At 42.3% G+C, this 24,160-nt stretch overlaps 1 protein-coding gene and 1 long non-coding RNA gene across 2 annotated transcripts; both read right to left on the reverse strand.

Moving 5' to 3' along the window:
- Window positions 1-4,868: 4,868 nt before the first annotated feature.
- LOC117591525 (protein lifeguard 1-like) lies at window positions 4,869-5,310 on the reverse strand. The gene is made up of 2 exons (XM_034284819.1): window positions 5,277-5,310; window positions 4,869-5,219 (listed from the first exon to the last, which is right to left on the reverse strand). Exons 1-2 carry the CDS (start codon window positions 5,295-5,297, stop codon window positions 4,869-4,871), a joined length of 372 nt encoding a protein of 123 aa, XP_034140710.1. The 5' UTR covers window positions 5,298-5,310.
- Window positions 5,311-17,155: 11,845 nt separating this feature from the next.
- On the reverse strand, window positions 17,156-23,740 carry LOC117591527. The gene is made up of 3 exons (XR_004574413.1): window positions 23,021-23,740; window positions 19,030-19,033; window positions 17,156-17,166 (listed from the first exon to the last, which is right to left on the reverse strand). It is a non-coding gene; the product is annotated as an uncharacterized LOC117591527 (long non-coding RNA).
- Window positions 23,741-24,160: the final 420 nt, after the last annotated feature.

Here is a 24,160-nt window from a genome sequence, read left to right on the forward strand (position 1 = left end):
TCAGAGAGCTGGGGACCAACCTATCTGCTGGCTACAATGTATCTTCAAGAAGATACTAAAGGTAGGAAAGATTCCTAAAGCATGGCTCAAGGCAGAAAGTGTCTTCATCCCGAAAGCGGGAAAAGCCTCCTACTAACCGGCAAAGGACTTCAAACCGATAAGTCTCACCTCCTTTCTCTTAAAAACATTCGAAAGAATAGTCGGACTACATCTGAGGACAATCATCAACCCTCAGATGCTGTCATACTCACAACACGCATACCGAAAAGGTAAATCCACGGAAACGGCCCTACGCGAAGTAATTTCAGGTATAGGGAAAGCTCTACACCTTAAGGAATACTCCCTAGCGGCATTCCTTGATATTGAGGAAGCCTTCAAGAACGTCGAACCAGGAGCCATTACGGCGGCCCTGACTGACCTGAGGGTGGTCCGCCACTTGGTGACGCTCATCGATCAATTTCTCACATGCAGGACGGTGACATCATCAATGGGTTCGTCCACTCAGACAAGGTATGTCAACAGAGGCACCCCGCAAGGAGGTGTCCTGTCTCCCCTCCTATGGAACATTGCAGTCAATAAGATTCTATGTGACTTGGAGGGGGTGTCTGCAAAGTAGTGGCATATGCAGACGACGTTGTCCTAATGTTCACGGGAAAATTACTCCAAACACTCTGTGATCTTATGACCACAAAACTTGCTCGATTGTCAGAATGGACAAGATCGTGCGGATTAGGTGTAAATGCCTCGAAAACGGAACTTGTGCTATTCACTAACAAGTACAAAACTCCGCCACTCAACTCCCCAACACTAAACAAATGTAGGTTAACCTTTAGCGACAGTGCCAGTTACCTTGGGTTGGTAATAGACAGAAAGTTAAATTGGAACCTAAACACGAAAGAAAGAGTGAAGAAGGCCACTGTGGCCCTATACACCTGCAAAAAAGCCATCAGACTAAAATGGGGCATGAACCCATGTATAGTCCAATGGAGATACCAAGCTGTTGCCAAACCAATACTGCTCTACGGAGTCACAGTATGGTGGCCGGCTCTGTCAAAAAAGACAATCACCGCTCAACTGGCAAAGGTATAACGAACGCATCAGTGGCGCTCTCCGCACCAGACCAAATGAAGCACTAAATGCCATCCTATGCCTGCAGGGCATAGACTTTACAGGGAAGGAACAGGCAGCAAGGGCAGCAATACGTCTGCGAGATTCGGACCTATGGGCGTCACGACCATATGGTCACTCAGCGATCTTTAGGGACACTAATATAGTTCCTCATAGGAATGATTATTGCGTTCCCAGAGAGTACACAGACATCCCCTTCGAGGCTAAAGGGACATCGAAGGCAACTGCATAGCAGACGAGTTGGCCAGATCTGGCACTACACTCCCCCTTAATCAAGATAAGGAGGAAATACGTATGCCAATGGCCACTTGCAAGCTCAAAATAAAGGAGTACTATACCCTGCAAACAACCAACAGATGGCAAGTGGTCAGGGGCTGTCGCATCACTCGACAAACGTGGCCAGACATCTCGAGAAAACGCACCGCTGAACTATGCAAACTAAGCAGACATAGGTGCAGCATAGTCATTCGCTCTCTTTTAGGGCACTGGCTAATAAGCAACCATGCAAATAGGCTGGGTGCAACCTACAACGACTTCTGTCTTAGCTGTAGAGACGAGGACGAGGAGGAGACAGTAGAACATCTGTTCTGCTCCTGCCCGGCTCTCCGTAGAAGGAGGTTAAAATATCTCTGCTCACCTTTTCTTAACGACATTTCAGAAATGGCTACTATAAGCCCCAGGAAGATAGCAAATTTTGTGACAGCATCTGGATGGGAGCACTGCTGACACCCTGACAAACGGGAGGAGAAGAGGAAAAGATCCAAGCGGAATCACAACGGGCCGCAACCGGCCTAGGTGTGTCGGGATTGTGAAGTCCCGACTACCGCCTCAACCTAACCTAACCTACAATTTGAACCGTGAGACAGTGAGCCGGAATAAAGAAATTGAAAAATATACTTTGTCTCTCAATCCGTATGCCTAGCCACGGAAATTAGAGTAGATATTTAATTGGCGCCTAACGAGGTTAACTCTTAAAAAAATAACCCCAACAGTTGCAGAGATTCTGTTGTACAGATTATGATTTCTTTACATGTTTTAGAGAACAAATTGGTACAGAATCAAAACGTTTAGCTTTAAATACAACAAACCGAAGCTTAGAGTAGAAAAGCGCCCAACCGGTCGAAATTTTAATTAAAAATTAATTTATTTTATTCCAACAACGTAGCAGCCAGAAAACGAGAAGGTACGTGTGAGACGCTTCTACCGCTTCACAAATTGTATACCCGAGACTCAGTACTACATCTTTACCTTTGCCGCGTTTTTGTCTAATTTTACATATTTTCTTCATCTGTTGTCTACATCTACGACACTTCTCTTTTAGCTCGCCACCCTCCCCTTGAGCCACACACTGCAAAGTCACGGCAGAGGCCGAGGCAGAGGTACGGCAGAGGCAGAGGCCGCACACTGCAGAAGCAAAATGTGAATGAGAGAATGTGAAAAAAAAAACAAATATAAGCTGAGGGACGGGGTGAGTTTAGCCACTGAAAATTAATCTGATTATATATGGTCATTCCCTGGCCATTCTTTTATCTTCAAATTTGTAGATTTGGGAGGTTTTCGCCATTTTTAGAGGCTGGTAACAGTGTGAACATACAGCAGTCTGGAGACAAAATTTGGTGGCTCTAGCTCTTATAGTCTCTGAGAAAACGAGAAAACGGGCCGAAAACGTTTCCTTCTGTGCGTTACATGCAACCGTTATTCGCACAAATAAAATATACCCTATTTACTCTTCAAGTATACAAAATGCAAAAAGGTTTCAAGCGCTAACAATTAAAACGCACACGAAGCCGAGAACATAACCGACGACGAGAACAACAATTGGAAAGTTTTACATAAATACATATACATATATACAAATGTACATATGTACATACATATATACATATATAAATATATATGTATTTATATTTATCTGAAAAGATTTGTCTATAAAAGATGGATTTGGTAACAATGTTGATAATACGGCAGCAACGAAGTCGAGAAGCGTTTCCATAATATGCTTACAATTTTGAATACAGCAGTATTAAATCTGCACTTAAAACAATTACAGCATACAAATACAATAATAACTTTTATTTATTTTTTTCCAACCCCCAAGGGTTTGGCCCCATCGCCCACACATTATTCTGCACATGTTGCGGCAGGTCAGGTTCATACGCCAAGCCCCGAAACAAAATCAAATTATCAAAACGAATTTTCGTTCCATCGCAGCTCAGCTAGTCAACGCACCAACACTTACATTACGTGCAGTGTCCGTGTGAATCAAGACAAAAACTCGCTCGTGCGAGTGAAAAGTGCGAGTGAAAGGGCTCTCGCTGTAAGTGTGAGGGCAACGACAATGGAGTGTGTTGATTAACCATTTGAAAGCAATGTGAAAAAACATTTTTAATAGTTTGCTACATGATAGTAGTCTTTGTTTAAAAAAAACATATTATGAAAAAATTTGAAAACAAAATTTTGTCCGCAAGCAACCCTCCGCGTCGACAAGCAAACGAGCACTGACAATAGGAAGAACCAGCGAGTAACTCTGCCACCGACGAGGCCTCCTTATAGTTTCTTCATGACCTGACCTGAATGTCCACCACCCGATACAGCGAGTACACCAAAATGCCAAGACTGCAGTATAAACAGAACATCCAGTGAGACCCGGGTAGCCAAAGGCCAGTAATACCTATTAATTGAAGGTGAGATTTATTTCATCTATTTCACCTGCGAGAGAAAATATCGCATTGTTATAAAGGATGTTATGGATTCTGCAGCGACAAATATCGTAAGCTATATATAGTTGATTGGCTTCTTGCGGAAAATAAATGGGCAATATCACACCATCATCAGAATTACCAGCTGACTACATATGGCCACAACGTCCAGATACCAATGTTTGAGAAGCCACAATTTTGCATCGTCATTGGTCACAAAGATCGCCTTAACCCCCGTTGCCGCAAGCAGCACCATGTGTGGTGCAGAGAAACGGTGGCGTTATCCATGCTGGATCGCCTGGTATGCCAGCTTTAACTTGTATGGTGCAGATTTTCATTACAAAGCTGCGCCTCGTCGACTTGTTCTCGAAGGAATTGTTGTACGTCAAGTCATGTGTAGTGCTTCTCCCGAAGCACTTTTGGCACCTGAAGGGATTTCCTTACAATGCAAGAATGAACTTTCAGAGACTAAATACTTTTACATTATACAGACGAAGAAAACTTTCTTCTTAGTGAACTTTTGGGGCACCGGCAGCTTCTTTATAACCTCTGCAGCGTTGTTTATTCTTTTGTCATGGCAGCAGTTACCGCATCGCATCTCGTTGACTAATTCTATCGATTTGCTGCGACGGTTATCCCTAGATCTGTACATGATCTGGAACAGTCCGTCGAAAAGCTTTTGCACATCGCACATAATTGTTTGTAGCTCTTTTTTAAGAATTTTTTTTTTTTTGATTTTGTTATAAACCTTTCAAGTTTCTACAGTATTTCAAAGGTTGCGATGATTCAAAGAAACTGAGTATAAATCCAAAGCTATACAAATAAAGTAACTATGCAGATACTGAATTACTGATGAAAATTATCTTTCTGGGGAGAATAAAGGAATATTCGAATCTATTTTTTCATGTGTTGCCTGACAGTTTTATTAATTTTTGTTCATATTTCACTGCCTACTCTTCCCGTTTCCGAGGCACTAAATTGGATTTTGAAAGTGGCCTGTAATTTACATACACTTAACAATTTTTATTGGCAAAATGTACACTAATCATCCAGTAATCCAATCAACGTGAGTATGTACAGAAACAGATGGACAACTTCATTGTAGATGGAGAGGGAAGCCATCAGGTAGTCCTCCTCGCTGTACTGATTCTTGTGATTCATCATCTGTATGTCCACCACCAGATTCAGCGAGTACACCAATATGCCAAGACTGCAGTATATACAGAGCATCAAGTGCGTCCGGTAGAAGATCATGACAATGACCATGGGTAACATCACAAGAAATAAAACCAATAAATATGGACCACAGCCGCTGAAGTCGCAGGGAGCGAAGCGAGCGAACAGGGCCAGAGCAGTCACCAACAGACCCGGGTAGCCAAAGGCCATTAATACCTATAAATATAGTAGAGGTGAGATTTATTTTATTTGTTCCAGAGCGGGGGGACTCACATGCGAGAGAAAATATCGCATTGTTATAAAGGATGTTATGGATTCTGCAGCGACAAATATCGTAAACAATATATAATTGAAGGCTTCTTGCGGAAAAGAAATGGGCAAAGCACACCATCATCAGAATTACCTTCTCAATGCATATGGCCACAACGGCCAGATACCAGTTTTTGAGAAGCCACAAAGTCCATGTTTGGGCTCTCTTGTGTTGAAAAGGGATCAGCAGAGGCGTTGTGCGAATTGAGTGACAAAATTAACGCCCATATTCGGGCACTTAGCACCATGGCAACCATCGAGGAGCTTGTAGACGGACTACTGATCCACACTATAATGCACAAGCTCATCACCACACCCAGGAGAAATGGCATTAGGCACTCGCAATAGATAAGCTACCCAGGTAGACGGATATGTCGGTGTTCTTAGAGAAGAGATGCCGCAGGTGGGAAGAAAAGTACACAAATCGAATCGTAACACATTCATTGCATTTTTATCGAACAATTACCAGAAAATCTTTCATTTCTGCGACTCAAAAGAGCATTATCTTGCTAAATGCCCTATGTTTTTGAGCCTGTCTCTTATTTTGCGCCACAAATAGGCAAAACGATTGCATCTATACTTAAACTGCTTGCCCAAAAGTCATGGCTTGCAGCAATGTCGCTCCGGTCATTGCAGGCATTGTCAACAAAGGCATCATTAGTTGTTGCACATGAGCCCTGTTACAACTCAATCTTCTGCTCTATGTATGTACACCAGGCTTGCAGCCTGCAGATGCGGCTTACCTACACACATCGTCTTCGGCGAATTCACCATCTTACCACTTGATACATCCCACCGCCATCATATATGCCAAGAGCACCTCAGGTGTATTTGTACCCTGACGTGCATTGCTAATCAGCTTCGACTCAAAACTCATTATGTTGCCTTCTCGATATTTGGTACAGGCGAATCAACCCTATCCTCTAACATGTCCACTGACATTTCAGCGCAGCCCCGTGGTAGGAGATTCAGCACATAATTGCAGCAGTCGTCACTCGCAGTATTAGGGATTAACATCCTCCTTTTGGATTGGACGTTTCTGACTGGAATATCCCCAAAAGTATCTCGCCCAACGTTCTTCAAATCTCAGAGAATAGATTTATTACAAGTCAAATTCGAATGGCGGATAACCTACCAACGCTCCAGAAGTCCAAGCTCGGATGGATTGCATCTGGAGGACTCTCACGCGTACAAAGCAAGCACACATCCCTATCAGCTCTTTACAAGAACCCTAATCCAGAGGAAGATTCGCTGTCGGACATCGAATAACTATTTTGGTAACTCGACAGCTACTGCGGCACAGCCCCTACGATCTCTGATGAAGACGGCTTATGTCGGGACTTAAGTCGGGACAGTATTCAGTGCGACTTTTATCAAAGCTCAGCTTCTATACGTTAGGAGACTCATATCAACATGCTCTGAGATGCTTCAAGACCCTCGAAAACAAATTGGCCAAAAATCCACACATGAAGTGGAGCTACTCTGCATTTATGAGCGAATACATCGAGTTGGGCCACATGTCTTTGGCTTCCAAGCAACGGCTTTTTCTGCAATTCTATTTACCCCATCACTGTGTAGAAAAGCCAGATAGCTGCACCACAAAATGGCTCGTCGTTTTCGAAGGATCAGCTAAGTCCACATCAGGCGCTCCTCTGAATGATGTCTTGCACACAGACCCTTCAATCCAAGCCAAATTATTCAACATTCTGTTTCAATTTCGTTTTTTGAAGGTTGACATGTGCGGAAATATCTGTAAGATGTACCGATACGTGAGAATACTTCACCCAGATCAACATCTGCAATGCATCTAATGGCGGCAGCAGCAGCTCAGCTACGAGGAGGAGCCTAACTTTCCGCTAGCTTCAAAGGTAGTTCGCCTCGACTTTCTCTATCGAAGAAGCCATTAAAATCCGCCAGCAAATAAAACTTTTTCTGGCTTATTAGACCTGTCCCTGTCTCAAGTCAACCATGTAAAAAACTCCTTGGGTCGATTGCTTGATCTGTGCTTTGTCTCGGATCCGACCGTTGCGTTGATAACACGAGCACTTCCACTCACTATATCTGAAGTGTCGGTAGATATTGGACTAGATAGGCTTTGTGAACGCGTCCGCTGCTTTCGTAAAGCCGAGTTTACGTTCTGTACTCGTGCACTGACGTGAAGGCACAAACATTGTTTACAATTTACTTAACACAATTTTTGACTCGTGTGTCCCACTCTCATGTCCGACTAGATCTGCGAAGCCTCCTTGGTTCACCAAAGAGTTATCCAGTCTAAAGAACCTAAAATCAAGACTATTTAAAAAATCTCAAGAAGGTGGTGCTTCCTCTTCTCTTTCTAATTACTTAATAGCTCGGTCAAATTTCACTGTTCTTAATGCTCAATGCTATAGGAAGTACCTCCTTCTATGCAGGATACGTTTTTCACAGGACCCTAAACAGTTCTACAGCTTTCTAAGCAGTAAGTGTAGAACGTCCGCACATCCATCCTCGCTATCATTTTTGAATATGTCGGCAAACAATAATCAGGCAATCGCCGATCTTTTTGCACAATTTTTTCAAACCACATATTCCCAGGAAAGCTACCCAGGTCATATGTATCCATATAGTCTACCAAGGTCGAATGGCATTTTCTGCCCATTGTTTAATGAAAGCTCCTTACTTCATGAACTTCAATTAGTTAAGCCTGTATTTTCACCGGGCCCTGACGGAGTTCCCAGCTGAGTACTCAGGTACTGTGCCGAGTCTCTGTGTGGATCTTTGCTTAAACGGTTCACTCTATCCATCTGTTTCCAAAACTCCTCGCAACCAGTTCGGAATCAAAATCTCGAAATAAAAAGCCAAGTGCTCCTGGTTCGACCGAGTCGGAATTCAAATCAATTTAATAATCTTCTTCTTTTCAATTTCGATATTCGATTTCGGTCTCTTGCGTTCTCTTTTGTAGTGACCAGACGTGTTTTTGTTTTGCGCTCCGTATTTTCCTTTATATTTTGCATAAACACCGGGTTTTATTTCGAAATAATTCTTCTATAATTATTGAATAGCTTGCCGCTTTTCTTAACTATCTTAATACGCGAGTGCATGCCTATTATTTTGTTTAAAATTAAAATGCATAATTAAACACGCAGCCAATCAACACACAAACACGAAAAAGAACAACATTCATGCGGGAGTGATAATTGGCGAGAGAGAAGTAGTTGCGCTTCTGTCTTTCACTCTATAGCTCGAGTAACTGTTCTCCCTCTCTCGCTCTCAATACTTTCTGTGCAGTGGCGTGCGCTCACTGTTTTAGCTGCCGCTGCGCTTGTTTTTCTCTCCTCTCTGCGCTCATCTGTTTTCGATCCCGCTTTAAACTTTTCTTTAAGCAATTGGTCGGCACACTGGTCCCATTGCTATTTGTTTTGTGAAAATAATTTTTATTTATTTTATTTATTTATATATTCAAAATAAATAATAAAATAATGGAATACTTGGTTGTGTGCTCCGCTAAGGCTTGCAAAAAGCAGATCACCCACGACCAGCCGATCATCCCTTGCTGGCTCTGCGATAACGTAGTGCACGCAAAATGTATTGGGTTCTCAGGCCTCGTGGGTGACGCAATTTCGAAGCGTAATGGTCTGCATTACAGTTGCGAGTCGGTCTATCGAGAGTGACATAGTCACGTTTATGAGGCAGACGCGAAAGGGCTTTAAGGAGCTGACCGTGGGCTTTAAAAAGCAGTACGATCGGCTTCTAGCCATGGAATCTCAATTCAGCAGTTTTAAAGTGCTGAATGAGTCTCCTAGGCGCAAAAAAGTCACTCCTCGTGATCTGCAAGTGCCTGTCCCTCGACCGCTCGCTGCTGATCAACTGTCTCCGTCCACTCCGATAGTGCAGCAGCTAATTTCGTTCGCTACTCCAAGGGCAACGACAACTGCTGGTGATCAAGTTTCGGCTTCCGAATCGATCATCTCGGAGAACATGCAGCCAGTTAGTACTGTAGCGTCCGTGTCTGTCGAGTCCGTTCCAAAGCCCATCCCATCTATTTCGATCCCACCAGTTAATAAACGTCCCGGACCACCGGATATTGCCGTCACAGGTACCAGATCTGTGGTGCCAAAACCTCTGGTGGGAGTCCCANTTGTGCGTCGGTTAGTTGTGTGTTTGTGCTTTTTCTTGTTGTAAGTACGCCCTCACTATTAACCGCTCTCTCTTGTAGTTGCGCTTCTGTCTTTCACTCTATAGCTCGAGTAACTGTTCTCCCTCTCTCGCTCTCAATACTTTCTGTGCAGTGGCGTGCGCTCACTGTTTTAGCTGCCGCTGCGCTTGTTCTTCTCTCCTCTCTGCGCTCATCTGTTTTCGATCCCGCTTTAAACTTTTCTTTAAGCAATTGGTCGGCACACTGGTCCCATTGCTATTTGTTTTGTGAAAATAATTTTTATTTATTTTATTTATTTATATATTCAAAATAAATAATAAAATAATGGAATACTTGGTTGTGTGCTCCGCTAAGGCTTGCAAAAAGCAGATCACCCACGACCAGCCGATCATCCCTTGCTGGCTCTGCGATAACGTAGTGCACGCAAAATGTATTGGGTTTTCAGGCGCAATTTCAAAGCGTAATGGTCTGCATTACAGTTGCGAGGCATGTCGGTCTATCGAGAATGACATGGTCACGTTTATGAGGCAGACGCGAAAGGGCTTTAAGGAGCTGACCGTGGGCTTTAAAAAGCAGTACGATCGGCTTCTAGCCATGGAATCTCAATTCAGCAGTTTTAAAGTGCTGAATGAGTCTCCTAGGCGCAAAAAAGTCACTCCTCGTGATCTGCAAGTGCCTGTCCCTCGACCGCTCGCTGCTGATCAACTGTCTCCGTCCACTCCGATAGTGCAGCAGCTAATTTCGTTCGCTACTCCAAGGGCAACGACAACTGCTGGTGATTAAGTTTCGGCTACCGAATCGATCATCTCGGAGAACATGCAGCCAGTTAGTACTGTAGCGTCCGTGTCTGTCGAGTCCGTTCCAAAGCCCATCCCATCTATTTCGATCCCACCAGTTAATAAACGTCCCGGACCACCGGATATTGCCGTCACAGGTACCAGATCAGTGGTGCCAAAACCTCTGGTGGGAGTCCCACCAAAGCGGCAAGTTTTTGTCTCTCGGCTTGCCCCTGACCTCACATCTAATGATGTAACTGCTTTTATACAAAGCAAAATAAAAGCCGTTGGCTTAAAGGTGGAGAAGTTTAATTTCTCATATGCCAGGGAGATATCCTCTTTCAAGATTAGCGTGTCTCCAACTCATTTCGGGACCATTTGCTCTTCCAAATTTTGGCCAGAGCACCTGGTTGTGAAAGAGTTTAAGGCTAAGAAGAAAAATAGGCCCCCCATAACTCTTCCTAGTAGTGAGGCCAGTGGTCCTTCCTCCTCTGCTCCATTCCCCTCTTCCCACTGCAATTCCTTGCAGTCAAAAAACTAACATCCCTCTTTGTAGCCTATCAAAATGCTCGCGGCTTACGTAGTAAGCTGAGCACTCTTTTTATGGATAGTTTCACATTTTCATCCCATGTTATTGTTTTTACCGAAACCTGGTTAAAGCCGGACATTCTTAGTTCCGAAGTTTTGGCAGATCGGTACACAATTTATAGGAATGATCGTTCGTCTCGACGTGGAGGAGGGGTTCTGATTGCAGTAAACTCTAACTTTACGTCGGAACTTTTCATAGTCCAGGTCTCACAAGACCTGGAATTCCTCTGTGTTAGACTGATTCTTCCCGGCCAGTCTATTTATGTCACTTGCTCGTATATTCCACCGTCTTCGGATGTACTAATATACGAGCAGCATTTGTCTGCCTTAAAAACTGTTTCTTCCTCGCTATCAGATAAAGACCATTTAATAGTTCTTGGGGATTTCAACCTGCCAGGTACTGTCTGGTCTTCGGTTAACGAGTCAAACAACCTTGTGCCCATGTCACGACATGAGTTTATTGATGGCTTATTAGACCTGTCCCTGTCTCAAGTCAACCATGTAAAAAACTCCTTGGGTCGATTGCTTGATCTGTGCTTTGTCTCGGATCCGACCGTAGCGTTGTTAACACGAGCACTCCCGCTCACTATACCTGAAGACTGCTATCATCCTACTTTCGAAGTGTCGATAGATATTGGATCTACTGTATCGGATCGTGCGGGTAGGCTATCTGAACGCGTCCGCTGCTTTCGTAAAGCCGAGTTTACGAAGCTCAATAACTTAATTCGAAATTTTGATTGGTCCGCTCTGTACTTGTGCAGTGACGTCATTGAAGGCACAAACATTTTTTATAATGTACTTGACACAATTTTTGACACGTGTGTCCCACTTTCATGTCCGACTAGATCTGCGAAACCTCCTTGGTTCACCAAAGAGTCATCCAGTCTAAAAAATCTAAAATCAAGACTATTTAAAAAATCTCAAGAAGTTGGTTCTCCCTCTTCTCTTTCTAATTACTTAATAGCTCGGTCAAACTTCACTGTTCTTAATGTTCAATGCTATAGGAACTACCTCCTTCGATGTAGGATACGTTTTTCAAAGGACCCTAAACAGTTTTACAGCTTTCTAAGCAGTAAGCGTAGAACGTCCGCACATCCATCCTCGCTATCATTTTTGAATATGTCGGCAAACAATAATCAGGCAATCGCCGATCTTTTTGCACAATTTTTTCAAACCACATATTCCCAGGAAAGCTACCCAGGTCATATGTATCCATNCATTTGTCTGCCTTAAAAACTGTTTCTTCCTCGCTATCAGATAAAGACCATTTAATAGTTCTTGGGGATTTCAACCTGCCAGGTACTGTCTGGTCTTCGGTTAACGAGTCAAACAACCTTGTGCCCATGTCACGGCATGAGTTTATTGATGGCTTATTAGACCTGTCCCTGTCTCAAGTCAACCATGTAAAAAACTCCTTGGGTCGATTGCTTGATCTGTGCTTTGTCTCGGATCCGACCGTAGCGTTGTTAACACGAGCACTCCCGCTCACTATACCTGAAGACTGCTATCATCCTACTTTCGAAGTGTCGATAGATATTGGATCTACTGTATCGGATCGTGCGGGTAGGCTATCTGAACGCCAGGCGACGAAAGCATTTCGGCTCAAATGCTTCGAGTTATTGAATTAAGCTTTAAAACTAACCAGGCGAGACATGAACACGTCACTGCAGTAACTTCCGTGTTTGTAAAAAATATTACATGAACTGTGTTAAAAACTGTGCACACAGGGTGAAAGTACAGGGACTAGATCTGCGAAACCTCCTTGGTTCACCAAAGAGTCATCCAGTCTAAAAAATCTAAAATCAAGACTATTTAAAAAATCTCAAGAAGTTGGTTCTCCCTCTTCTCTTTCTAATTACTTAATAGCTCGGTCAAACTTCACTGTTCTTAATGTTCAATGCTATAGGAACTACCTCCTTCGATGTAGGATACGTTTTTCAAAGGACCCTAAACAGTTTTACAGCTTTCTAAGCAGTAAGCGTAGAACGTCCGCACATCCATCCTCGCTATCATTTTTGAATATGTCGGCAAACAATGATCAGGCAATCGCCGATCTTTTTGCACAATTTTTTCAAACCACCTATTCCCAGGAAAGCTACCCAGGTCATATGTATCCATATAGTTTACCAAGGTCGAATGGCATTTTCTGCCCTTTGTTAAATGAAAGCTCCTTACTTCATGAACTTCAATTAGTTAAGCCGGTATACTCACCGGGCCCTGACGGAGTTCCCGGCTGTGTACTCAGGTACTGTGCCGAGTCTCTCTGCGGACCTTTGCTTAAACTATTCACTCTATCTATCCATTCTTCTAGCTTTCCCCCCATCTGGAAGGAATCCTTTATAATTCCTCTCCATAAGAAAGGTAGCAAGTCTGACGCTAAAAACTATAGAGGTATATCTAAGTTATCCGCTATTCCTAAAATGTTCGAGAAACTTTTAACTCCGCACTTGCAGCATCTCTGCAAATCACTTATATCTCCAGCTCAGCACGGATTTATACGGCGACGATCAACAACCACTAATCTTTTAGAGTTCACCTCCTTTGTAATTAAAGGCTTCCAAAGTAACTTGCAGACGGATGTTATTTACACTGACTTCAGTAAGGCATTCGATTCCGTAAACCATTCTCTTCTTGCACAAAAGCTCAACCTTCTAGGGTTTCCGCCCAATCTGTTGAGATGGATTTCTAGCTACCTGTGTTCTAGGTCTCAAAGGGTCCTTTTCAAAAACTTCGTATCTTTACCTGTTATGGTTACTTCTGGAGTACCACAGGGTAGCCATTTAGGCCCCAATGAAAAGTGTGAGAAATAATTACTGGACGGAAGACATAATTGTTTAAGAGCTCATGAATACATACGCCTACTACAATTTGAGACACAGGTCATATTCCTGTAAAGTAAAGTGAGAGCAAACGTTAGACTAGAGTTATCGTTTCAGTCATGGTGCTGTGCAAATATGTTACAACTTAATGCCTCGAAGTGCAATGTTACGACTTTTTGTCGCTCCAGCCCCTTCCTGGCTCCTTACACCCTCTGCGGTAGTTCTCTTGAGAGAATTACATTGGTTGATGATCTAGGTGTTAAACTAGACCCAAAGTTAAAGTTTTCTGAACACATTTCTACCATGGTAAATAAAGCCATGGGTGTGCTTGGGTTTATAAAGAGGTGGTCAAAGGAATTTGAGGACCCCTATATAACGAAGACTCTCTATATCTCGCTTGTTCGTACGATTTTAGAATACGGCTCATGTGTATGGTGCCCTCAGTACAACATACATCAGGACCGTATTGAATCAGTACAGAAAAACTTTTTATTATTTGGCCTACGGGGCCTCAACTGGGATGCAACTGTGAGACTGCCATCCTACCGTAGTAGACTTCTTTTAATAAATCTTCCATCCTTAGTTAGTCGTAGAAAAATGCTTGGTGTAATTTTTATGCACAACTTGATCAAGGGGGATGTAGACAGCCCTGACTTGCTGAGCCGCATAAACTTTACGATTCCCATTAGACCCACTAGAAACTTTATTCCTTTGTTCCTTCCACTATGTAGATCGAACTATGCCTCACACGAACCCTTTAGGGTTTTAAGCTCGGATTATAATTCCCTCTACCACATTATATCCTCAACTAACTCCCTTCCTCTTCTTAAATCTCTTATACTAGCCTACCTCTCCCGTAGTTAGTTTCATTTTAGTTTTGTCTTGTTTCTGATTTTGGTAATTTCTGCTTGCTTAGCTTAGTCTAGTTATGATTAGATCTAATTTTCCTCGAATATTAGCCTAACATCTATCTTTCCTGCATGCTCGCGACCGGTTCGGTTAATCGCGCCGCGCGTCATGCGGCAGCGCCCCTCGGTCGGTTGGGCGGGAGGAGGGCTGCGTTCTGCTAGGTTCCGCGCGTAACAGGCTTTGGCTTGGTGTCGCATGGGCCACTTGATGGTGCAGTCATTGCATATCAACGTCCAGAATNGGCATTTTCTGCCCTTTGTTAAATGAAGGCTCCTTACTTCATGAACTTCAATTAGTTAAGCCGGTATACTCACCGGGCCCTGACGGAGTTCCCGGCTGTGTACTCAGGTACTGTGCCGAGTCTCTCTGCGGACCTTTGCTTAAACTATTCACTCTATCTATCCATTCTTCTAGCTTTCCCCCCATCTGGAAGGAATCCTTTATAATTCCTCTCCATAAGAAAGGTAGCAAGTCTGACGCTAAAAACTATAGAGGTATATCTAAGTTATCCGCTATTCCTAAAATGTTCGAGAAACTTTTAACTCCGCACTTGCAGCATCTCTGCAAATCACTTATATCTCCAGCTCAGCACGGATTTATACGGCGACGATCAACAACCACTAATCTTTTAGAGTTCACCTCCTTTGTAATTAAAGGCTTCCAAAGTAACTTGCAGACGGATGTTATTTACACTGACTTCAGTAAGGCATTCGATTCCGTAAACCATTCTCTTCTTGCACAAAAGCTCAACCTTCTAGGGTTTCCGCCCAATCTGTTGAGATGGATTTCTAGCTACCTGTGTTCTAGGTCTCAAAGGGTCCTTTTCAAAAACTTCGTATCTTTACCTGTTATGGTTACTTCTGGAGTACCACAGGGTAGCCATTTAGGCCCCTTACTTTTCACACTCTTTATTAATGACCTGCCTTCTGTATTAACAAATTCTCGAGTACTTATGTATGCGGATGATGTTAAACTCTGTGTCCAGTATAAGGACATTTCATTTCACTCTCGTTTGCAATCTGATCTCAATAGCTTTCAGTCATGGTGCTGTGCAAATATGTTACAACTTAATGCCTCGAAGTGCAATGTTATGACTTTTTGTCGCTCCAGCCCCTTCCTGGCTCCTTACACCCTCTGCGGTAGTTCTCTTGAGAGAATTACATTGGTTGATGATCTAGGTGTTAAACTAGACCCAAAGTTAAAGTTTTCTGAACACATTTCTACCATGGTAAATAAAGCCATGGGTGTGCTTGGGTTTATAAAGAGGTGGTCAAAGGAATTTGAGGACCCCTATATAACGAAGACTCTCTATATCTCGCTTGTTCGTACGATTTTAGAATACGGCTCATGTGTATGGTGCCCTCAGTACAACATACATCAGGACCGTATTGAATCAGTACAGAAAAACTTTTTATTATTTGGCCTACGGGGCCTCAACTGGGATGCAACTGTGAGACTGCCATCCTACCGTAGTAGACTTCTTTTAATAAATCTTCCATCCTTAGTTAGTCGTAGAAAAATGCTTGGTGTAATTTTTATGCACAACTTGATCAAGGGGGATGTAGACAGCCCTGACTTGCTGAGCCGCATAAACTTTACGATTCCCATTAGACCCACTAGAAACTTTATTCCTTTGTTCCTTCCACTATGTAGATCGAATTATGCCTCACACGAACCCTTTAGGGTTTTATGCTCGGATTATAATTCCCTCTACCACATTATATCCTCAACTAACTCCCTTCCTCTTCTTAAATCTCTTATACTAGCCTACCTCTCCCGTAGTTAGTTTCATTTTAGTTTTGTCTTGTTTCTGATTTTGGTAATTTCTGCTTGCTTAGCTATAGCTTAGCTTAGTCTAGTTATGATTAGATTTAATTTTCCTCGAATATTAGCCTAACATCCATCTTTCCTGCATGCTCGCGACCGGTTCGGTTAATCGCGCCGCGCGTCATGCGGCAGTGCCCCTCGGTCGGTTGGGCGGGAGGAGGGCTGCGTTCTGCTAGGTTCCGCGCGTAACAGGCTTTGGCTTGGTGTCGCATGGGCCACTTGATGGTGCAGTCATTGCATATCAGCGTCTAAAAAAAAAAAAAAAATATTCACCGATTACATGCATGTTCTTCCTCTTTCTCTATCGTATTCACATATTACATGTATGTTCTACATCAACAAACTTCTGTGAGTATGTCGTAAATGCAACAATTCAATATCTTAATGCTACAAATTAATTTTACTTATACAAAATACTAATTGCTCCCGGCCATAAGCCTTTTGCGCTAATTTGGCGTAAACATACTCCCGGCCTTGGGAGCTCCTTCCAACAATTTTACTCTGTGTCTCCAATCGGTAACGGGCAGATCTTGTGTATGTTGCGCTTGTTAAATCCTGATTTGGTTTTTATGGTGACTACACGAACTACACCATCAGTGCCAGGATAAACTTGATGTACGCGACCCAGAGCCTATTGTCCTGGGGGTATGCTGTCTTCTCCAACTAAGACCAAAATGCCTGGTTGAATGTTGTTGCATACTTGACCACTTGCTGCAACAACGTCAAATACGTATCCAAAATGCATGGTGTACTGCGACGATTCTTTTCCATCGATTAGTAGCAGATAACTTAAAAATGTCCTCATCAAATGGCTCAGGCATGCTGTTCAATGGTCGACCAATTAAGAAATGACCCGGCGTCAATTACTGTCCGACGAAAGTCGGTGAAGCGGTCGTGAGTTCATCACTGCCTCTGCTTGTGATATCGCTGTGACCAGTTCCTCGTAGTTAAGCGCTGTGCTATTGAAACTTCGAACAAACAAGTAGCGAAGCTACTTTCACCGCGCTCTCCCATAGTCCTCCAAAATGAGGCGATCGGGGTGGAATAAAATGGAAACTGACACCGAGTTGGCTGCACTGATCCACAATTTGGTGCTTGCCACTGTCATTCCAGATCAAATTCGCTATCGCCTTCAGCTCCCGTGAAGCACTAACAAAATTGGTGGCATTATCACAAAACAGCTCTGCGCTGATCCCACGACGAGCAAAAAATCGTTTGAGTGCGGCTTTAAATGCGTTTGTGCTCAGGTCTGACACAAGCTCTAGATGACAAGCCTTGCTCAAAAAGCACACAAAATCACATAAATAAACCTTGATAGGCCGCCGGCCTCTTTGGTTGAAGTGCATCCATAACGGCCCAGCGTAGTCGAGTCCAGTACGTTCAAAGGGCTTCACTCCTTGCTGCACTTGGCTTGCTGGTAAGGAACCCATCATTTGCGTAGCTAATATTGGACGTTGTCAAAAACATGCAATGCAACTCCTTACCGTGCTGCGAGCTAGTTTTCTAGCATTGATGACCCAAAAACGTTGTCGCACAAAAGCACATAACGCTTGTGCTCCGACATGCATATTGCTTCGATGCGTATATTCAAACAATGGTTTTACAACAATATGATTATTTGGTAAAAGCATGGGGTGTTTGGTGTCAAATGGTACATTGGCCCTAGACAGCCTGCCTGCCACCTACACGAATTATTTCTATACCCTCAGACTGGTCTAGAATCGGGTTAAGTGCTTGAATTTTTGAAGAACTTATAATTTTGCCATTGCGTAATTTTTCGATCTCAGTGTAAAAACTTAAAGCTTGCAAATTAGATACTACATAATTCAAGCCACCTTTTAATTTGAGTGCTGTTAGCTCTTTAGCTCTAGTCGAATCAATCTTTTGTGCAATTGGACGCCAACGATAAACGAAACCAAATACTCTCGTTAGTTTTCAAAAATCCTTAGCATATTTGCTACCTCCTAGTATGGCATCTACTATAATCTTTGGATATTCTGGCAGGCTAAATTTGTTGTTTCGTTGTTCGGGGAGCCCCTCTGGACCTTGCCATTCCACAAGTGTCCACTGCTCATCCGGTAACCGCAACTGGTGGCCCTTGCCACCACAACGACGAAGCCTTTAGCTAACTTGTGCACAGCCCTCGAGAAACGATATCTGCCGGATTTTGCTTCGATTCTATCTTGTACCACTCCTGTGCCTTCGACAGATCTTGAATTATAGCTACTCTGTTAGCCACAAACGTTGTCCAACGACTAGCATGCGATGCGATCCAACTCAAAACAATTGTCGAATCTGTAAAGTAACCGACCTTAGAAAACGATTCGGGTGCACACTTTTTTATTTTTGCCATAAGCTGCGCTAACAGTCTCGCACCTTCTAATTCTAATCTAGTTAGCGATACTACTCGAACAGGTGCAACCTTCGATTTGGCTGCCAACAAATTTGCTCCATGCTCATCAATGACGCGAACATATACCGCCGCTCTAGAAAAGGTATCTGAAAACCCATACAGCTCAATTCTGTCTGCCACTGCATGGACTGGCACTACAGCTCGAGGCAACGAACACTCATGAACAAGTTCCAATTCGCTTCTGTATTTCTGCCATTGCAGCGCATAGCTTGGCGGCAACTCCTCATCCCACTGTTGCTTTAGCAGCCACAGTTCTTTCATGAAACCCTTTCCTAAAATCAAAAGGGGCTCAGAAATCCCATTCATCAAACAACTGTGCTAACTCTGATAACACGATACGCTTCGTAATGCTGTCCGAATTACTTGCGACGTACGAAAATTGAAACTTATCAATTTACTTTTTTACTGTATCTGTTACCTGGAGCTCTAATGGTTCTATTGCGTCTGCGCCATCTCCATCACAATAGCTGTTATAATGCCACTTATGAAGCTCGAATCGCCCCAACTTTAACAACTCGATAACTTCATTTTTTAATTCATTTAGCTGCTCGTAAAACCTCGCTCCAGCTAGCATATCATCCATGTAGAAGTTTTGCCTTACAGCTTCACTAGCTAATGGGAACGATTCCCCAAATTGATCCGCTAAATAGTGAAGACATATAACTGTTAGAAAAGGTGCTGAATTGGTTCCATAGGTAACCGTTTTAAGGCGTAGTACCTTAGATGGGTAATTACTACAATTACGCCATCAAATTCACAAATAATTGCAGTCGCTTGGCTCAACTAATATTTGCCTATACATCTTAGAGATGTCAGCAGTCAATACAAATCGATAAAACCGGAATCGAGTAAGGGTCTCGAACAAATCTGGTTGCAACGTTGCTCCTACCAGCATACGAAATACGACTCTCACTTTTGTCGTCAAACTTTCTGGGCGAATCACCGGATGATGGGGCATGACATATTTCACCACGTTTATCTTATCAGCCGCGACCTCCTCTAAATTATCCAATTGCCTCATCGATAAATTCTGCGTAAGCTCTCTTGAGGTCTGGATTCTTATTGAGCTTTCGGTTTAAATTCAAAAACCTAGTCAAAGCGATGTTATGGGAATCCCCTAGCGACTTCTGTGGCTGTGCAAAAGGCAAGCGAACTACTCTATAAGATTATCGTTTGTCCGTTTCACTGTAGCCATAAAAATCTCTTCACAAAGCCTTTCAGATTCTGTTAATACCTTTCCACCTCGCGACACTTCCTGGCATTGCCAGAACTGTTGCACCAAATTTTGCAACTGGTCACCCTCCTGTTGCCTTGGACCATCAGCTTTATTGACAATCAACGCTACAATCTCGTCAGGAATGCACTCGCCTACCACTATCCAAACTAGCTCTGTAGTACTGGCTTATTTAATCCCATTCTAATTTGACCAGCTACTATTAGCTGAAAGAACAAATTAACTCCAAGTAGCATATTTATTTCTTCTGCCGAATCAAATAAAGGATCTGCAAGTTTTATCTTCTTTGGGACTAGTGACCTTATGACTCCTGTCGCTGTGGGATGATACCGTGTTATTTCTGGCAAAACACAAAACTTGCCTGCTGCAAAAAAGTTTGTCACTCTGGACTTGAATGTTGTTTCAATCTCCCCGACAACTCCCCGAATACTGCACTTCGCTAACGCAAATCTGGCTGTCACAAAATGAATTTGACTACCTGAATCTAAACACATCTGCATTTATAGAAACTATTATCTACCTTTAACCAGTACAATGGCAGTAGCCAAAAATGTGGTTCCTCTATTTGTAAGAAGCGAACTTTGCAACGATGCCTGGCCATTGTCCAGAGCCCTTGTTGTATTTCCATTGGTTGCTTTCCTATGTAACAAGATATGATGTGGCTTGTCTGGACGTTGATATGCAATGACTGCACCATCAAGTGGCCCATGCGACACCAAGCCAAAGCCTGTTACGCGCGGAACCCAGCAGAACGCAGCCCTCCTCCCGCCCAACCGACCGAGGGGCGCTGCCGCATGACGCGCGGCGCGATTAACCGAACCGGTCGCGAGCATGCAGGAAAGATAGATGTTGGGCTAATATTCGAGGAAAATTAGAGCTAAACAAAACTGAACTAATGCAACTATAGCTAAGCAACCAAAATTACCAAAATCAGAAACAAGACAAAACTAAAACGAAACTAACTACGGGAGAGGTAGGCTAGTATAAGAGATTTAAGAAGAGGAAGGGAGTGAGTTGACGATATAATGTGGTATAGGGAATTATAATCCGAGCATAAAACCCTAAAGGGTTCGTGTGAGGCATAATTCGATCTACATAGTGGAAGGAACAAAGGAATAAAGTTTCTAGTGGGTCTAATGGGAATCGTAAAGTTCATGCGGCTCAGCAAGTCAGGGCTGTCTACATCCCCCTTGATCAAGTTGTGCATAAAAATTACACCAAGCATTTTTCTACGACTAACTAAGGATGGAAGATTTATTAAAAGAAGTCTACTACGTTAGGATGGCAGTCTCACAGTTGCATCCCAGTTGAGGCCCCGTAGGGCAAATAATAAACAGTTTTTCTGTACTGATTCAATACGGTCCTGATGTATGTTGTACTGAGGGCACCATACACATGAGCCGTATTCTAAAATCGGACGAACAAACTAGATATAGAGAGTCTTCGTTATATAGTAGGGGTCTTCAAATTCTTTTGACCACCTCTTTATAAAACCAAGCACACCCATGGTTTTATTTACCATGGTAGAAATGTGTTCAGAAAACTTTAAGCTTTGAAATGCAAAAATGTTAATTTGTTTGAGGTATTTTTATACCCGGTACTCGAAGAGTAAATAGGGTATATTGTATTTGTGTGGAATAACGGTTGTATGTAACGAGCAAAAGGAAGCGTTTCCGACCTCATAAAGTATGGATATTCTTGATCAGCATCAATAGCCGAATCGATAGAGCCATGTCTGTCTGTCCGTCTGTCCGTCTTGTTTGTCGGCTAGTTCTTAGAGACTATAAGAGCTAGAGCCACCAAATTTTGGCTCCGGACTGCTGTTTGCTCACACTGAAACCAGTGCATTTCAAAAATGACCCACGCCCCCTTCCGCCCCCCGCAAAAGGGCGAAAACCTCCCAAATCTACAATTTTGAAGAGAAAAGAAATCTAAACGACATTCCGTAGGAAATGGCCATATCTATCAGATCACCAAGTTGGGATCCGATCGGATCATTATTATAGCCACAGTGGAGAAACTAATTTCCAGTGGCTAAAGCCACCCTGTCCACAGCTTTTGTTGTTCTTTTTACATTCTCTCATTCCCATTTTAACCCAACCCGTCCCGCAGCTTATATAGGTTTATTTTTTGTGTGCGGTCGCTGTCTCTGCCTCGAGTCTGCAGTATGTGGGTCTAGGGAAGGGCGGCGAGCATGTTGCTGTGAGAAGTGTTGTAGATGTAGATGACAGAATAAGAAAGAATTTAAAATTTGACAAAACACAGCTGAGGTGCAGATGCACTATTGTCCCAATGACCAGTTTTGGTGGCTGTTTACGCCAAATTAGCGCAAAGGGCTTATGGCCGGGAGCAATTAGTATTTTGTTTAAGTAAAATGAATTTGTAGCATTACGTTATTGAATGGTTGCATTTACGACATACTGACAGAAGTTTGTTGCTATAGAGCATACATGTAATATGTGAATACGATAGAGAACGAGGAAGAACATGCATTTAATGGGTGAATATCGAAATTGAAAAGAAGAAGAGATTAAATTGATTTGAATTTGACTCGGTCGAACAGCAACACTTGGCTTTTTATTTCGAGATTTTGATTCCGAGCTGGTTGCGAGGAGTTGCGGAAACAGTGGCCAAAAGCTAATTTTTAAAAGTTAAAACCAAGACTCGGGTTTCAACGCTCTTTATTAGAAAAAGAGTGACCATCAAAGTTGCTTACCAGACATTTTCATAGATGGCGCCACTTTCGAAAAATCTACTGTGAAACCTAGCGGTCATTATTGCACAGAATTTGCAGGGAAAAAGTACAAATTTTATTGCTGTTTTAAATATCTCATAAATTGGAAAATACGATTAACTGATCCAATTTTTTTGATGAATTTTATTTAGTAGTCTTTTTACTACGTGTTCTGTAATGTAAACGATACCTAGTGGTTGGCGATGTCTTCTACATCTAGATGTAGTCCTGAGTGCCGGGTATAAAAGTTGTGACGCGTAAGAAGCGTCTCACACGTTTCTTCTCGTTAATGATGCGTTTTTCGGAATTTCCTATCACCATTAAGTCATCCATATAAAGGAATGCCTGAGAAGGTTCTAACCCCGAGAATCCTATTGTCATCATTCTCTGAAATGAATTTGTTGCTATTTTAAGACCAAATATTAATCGCATGAAGCGATATGAGCCATTGCTCGTTGAAAAATATGTATTATTTCTTGAATTTTCTTCATGTTCAATTTGGTGGAAACCAGACATTAAGTCAAGGCATGAAAAGTATTTAGCTCTGCCCAGTTGGTCTAGAATATCATCAATTCTGCGGAGCGGGTATTTATCAGAAAGTAGTTTTTTGTTGATTTGGTGATAGTTAATTACTAATCGCCATTTCTGATCTTCCGAATTTGGTAATGATTTTTTTGGAACTAACAGGAGTGGGCTGTTATAACCGGATACAGACGGTGTTACGATTTTTTCATTTATTAATTTCCTTACGTGTTTTTGAATTTCTTCAATTTGGTTACGCGGGCTTCTGTAGTTTTTAATATAAATTGGTTCATCATCTTTAAGTTTTAATGTTTGCTTATACAAATTATTTGTCGCTATTGGTTCGGTTTCCAGTCCGAACACATCACTATACTTGGTGCATAATTCTGTTAGTTGACTTTTTAATTGTTCTGAACAATTTTTCTTTAATTTTTAAAGTACTTGTTCGTTTCAATTTTCCGCATAAGTATTATGACCAATTGGTCGAAATTAGTTGTGTTTAGAAGGCGTATGCATTTTTGGATGCTGCTATTGTATTTGCAACATAAATTCCATTATGTATTTCTTGATTAGGAACGAATATATAATCATTTAATGTACTAATGTCTATTTTTCGAATTACTTGGGATCTGGCTGGCAGAAGAACTGTATTGTTGCCAGCACTATATGTTATCGGAACATAAATTTGATAATTTAAAGTTTGAGGTCAAATTATAAACCAGTCTTTACTTGGTTTGAAATCGAATTGACAATGGAATTTTTTAATAAAATCAATGCCTATTATTACATCACACGGTATTCAAAATTCTGAATCTACTAAATTAAATTCGTGTGGAATAATATATTTTGTTGATTGAAGTTCTATTGAAGTTCTTCTCTGAGATTTTATTG

This window comes from Drosophila guanche, unplaced genomic scaffold (assembly GCF_900245975.1).
Source record: "Drosophila guanche unplaced genomic scaffold, DGUA_6, whole genome shotgun sequence".
NCBI classification, from domain to species: Eukaryota; Metazoa; Arthropoda; class Insecta; order Diptera; family Drosophilidae; genus Drosophila; species Drosophila guanche.

What these genes read in the sequence shown, in the direction of transcription:
- LOC117591525 (XM_034284819.1), bottom strand. Translation starts at nt 5,297, where the DNA reads ATGCGATATTTTCTCTCGCAT. An exon ending in TGCGATATTTTCTCTCGCAT is followed by an intron (nt 5,220 to 5,276) that starts GTGAGTCCCCCC and finishes CTATATTTATAG; the next exon opens with GTATTAATGGCCTTTGGCTA.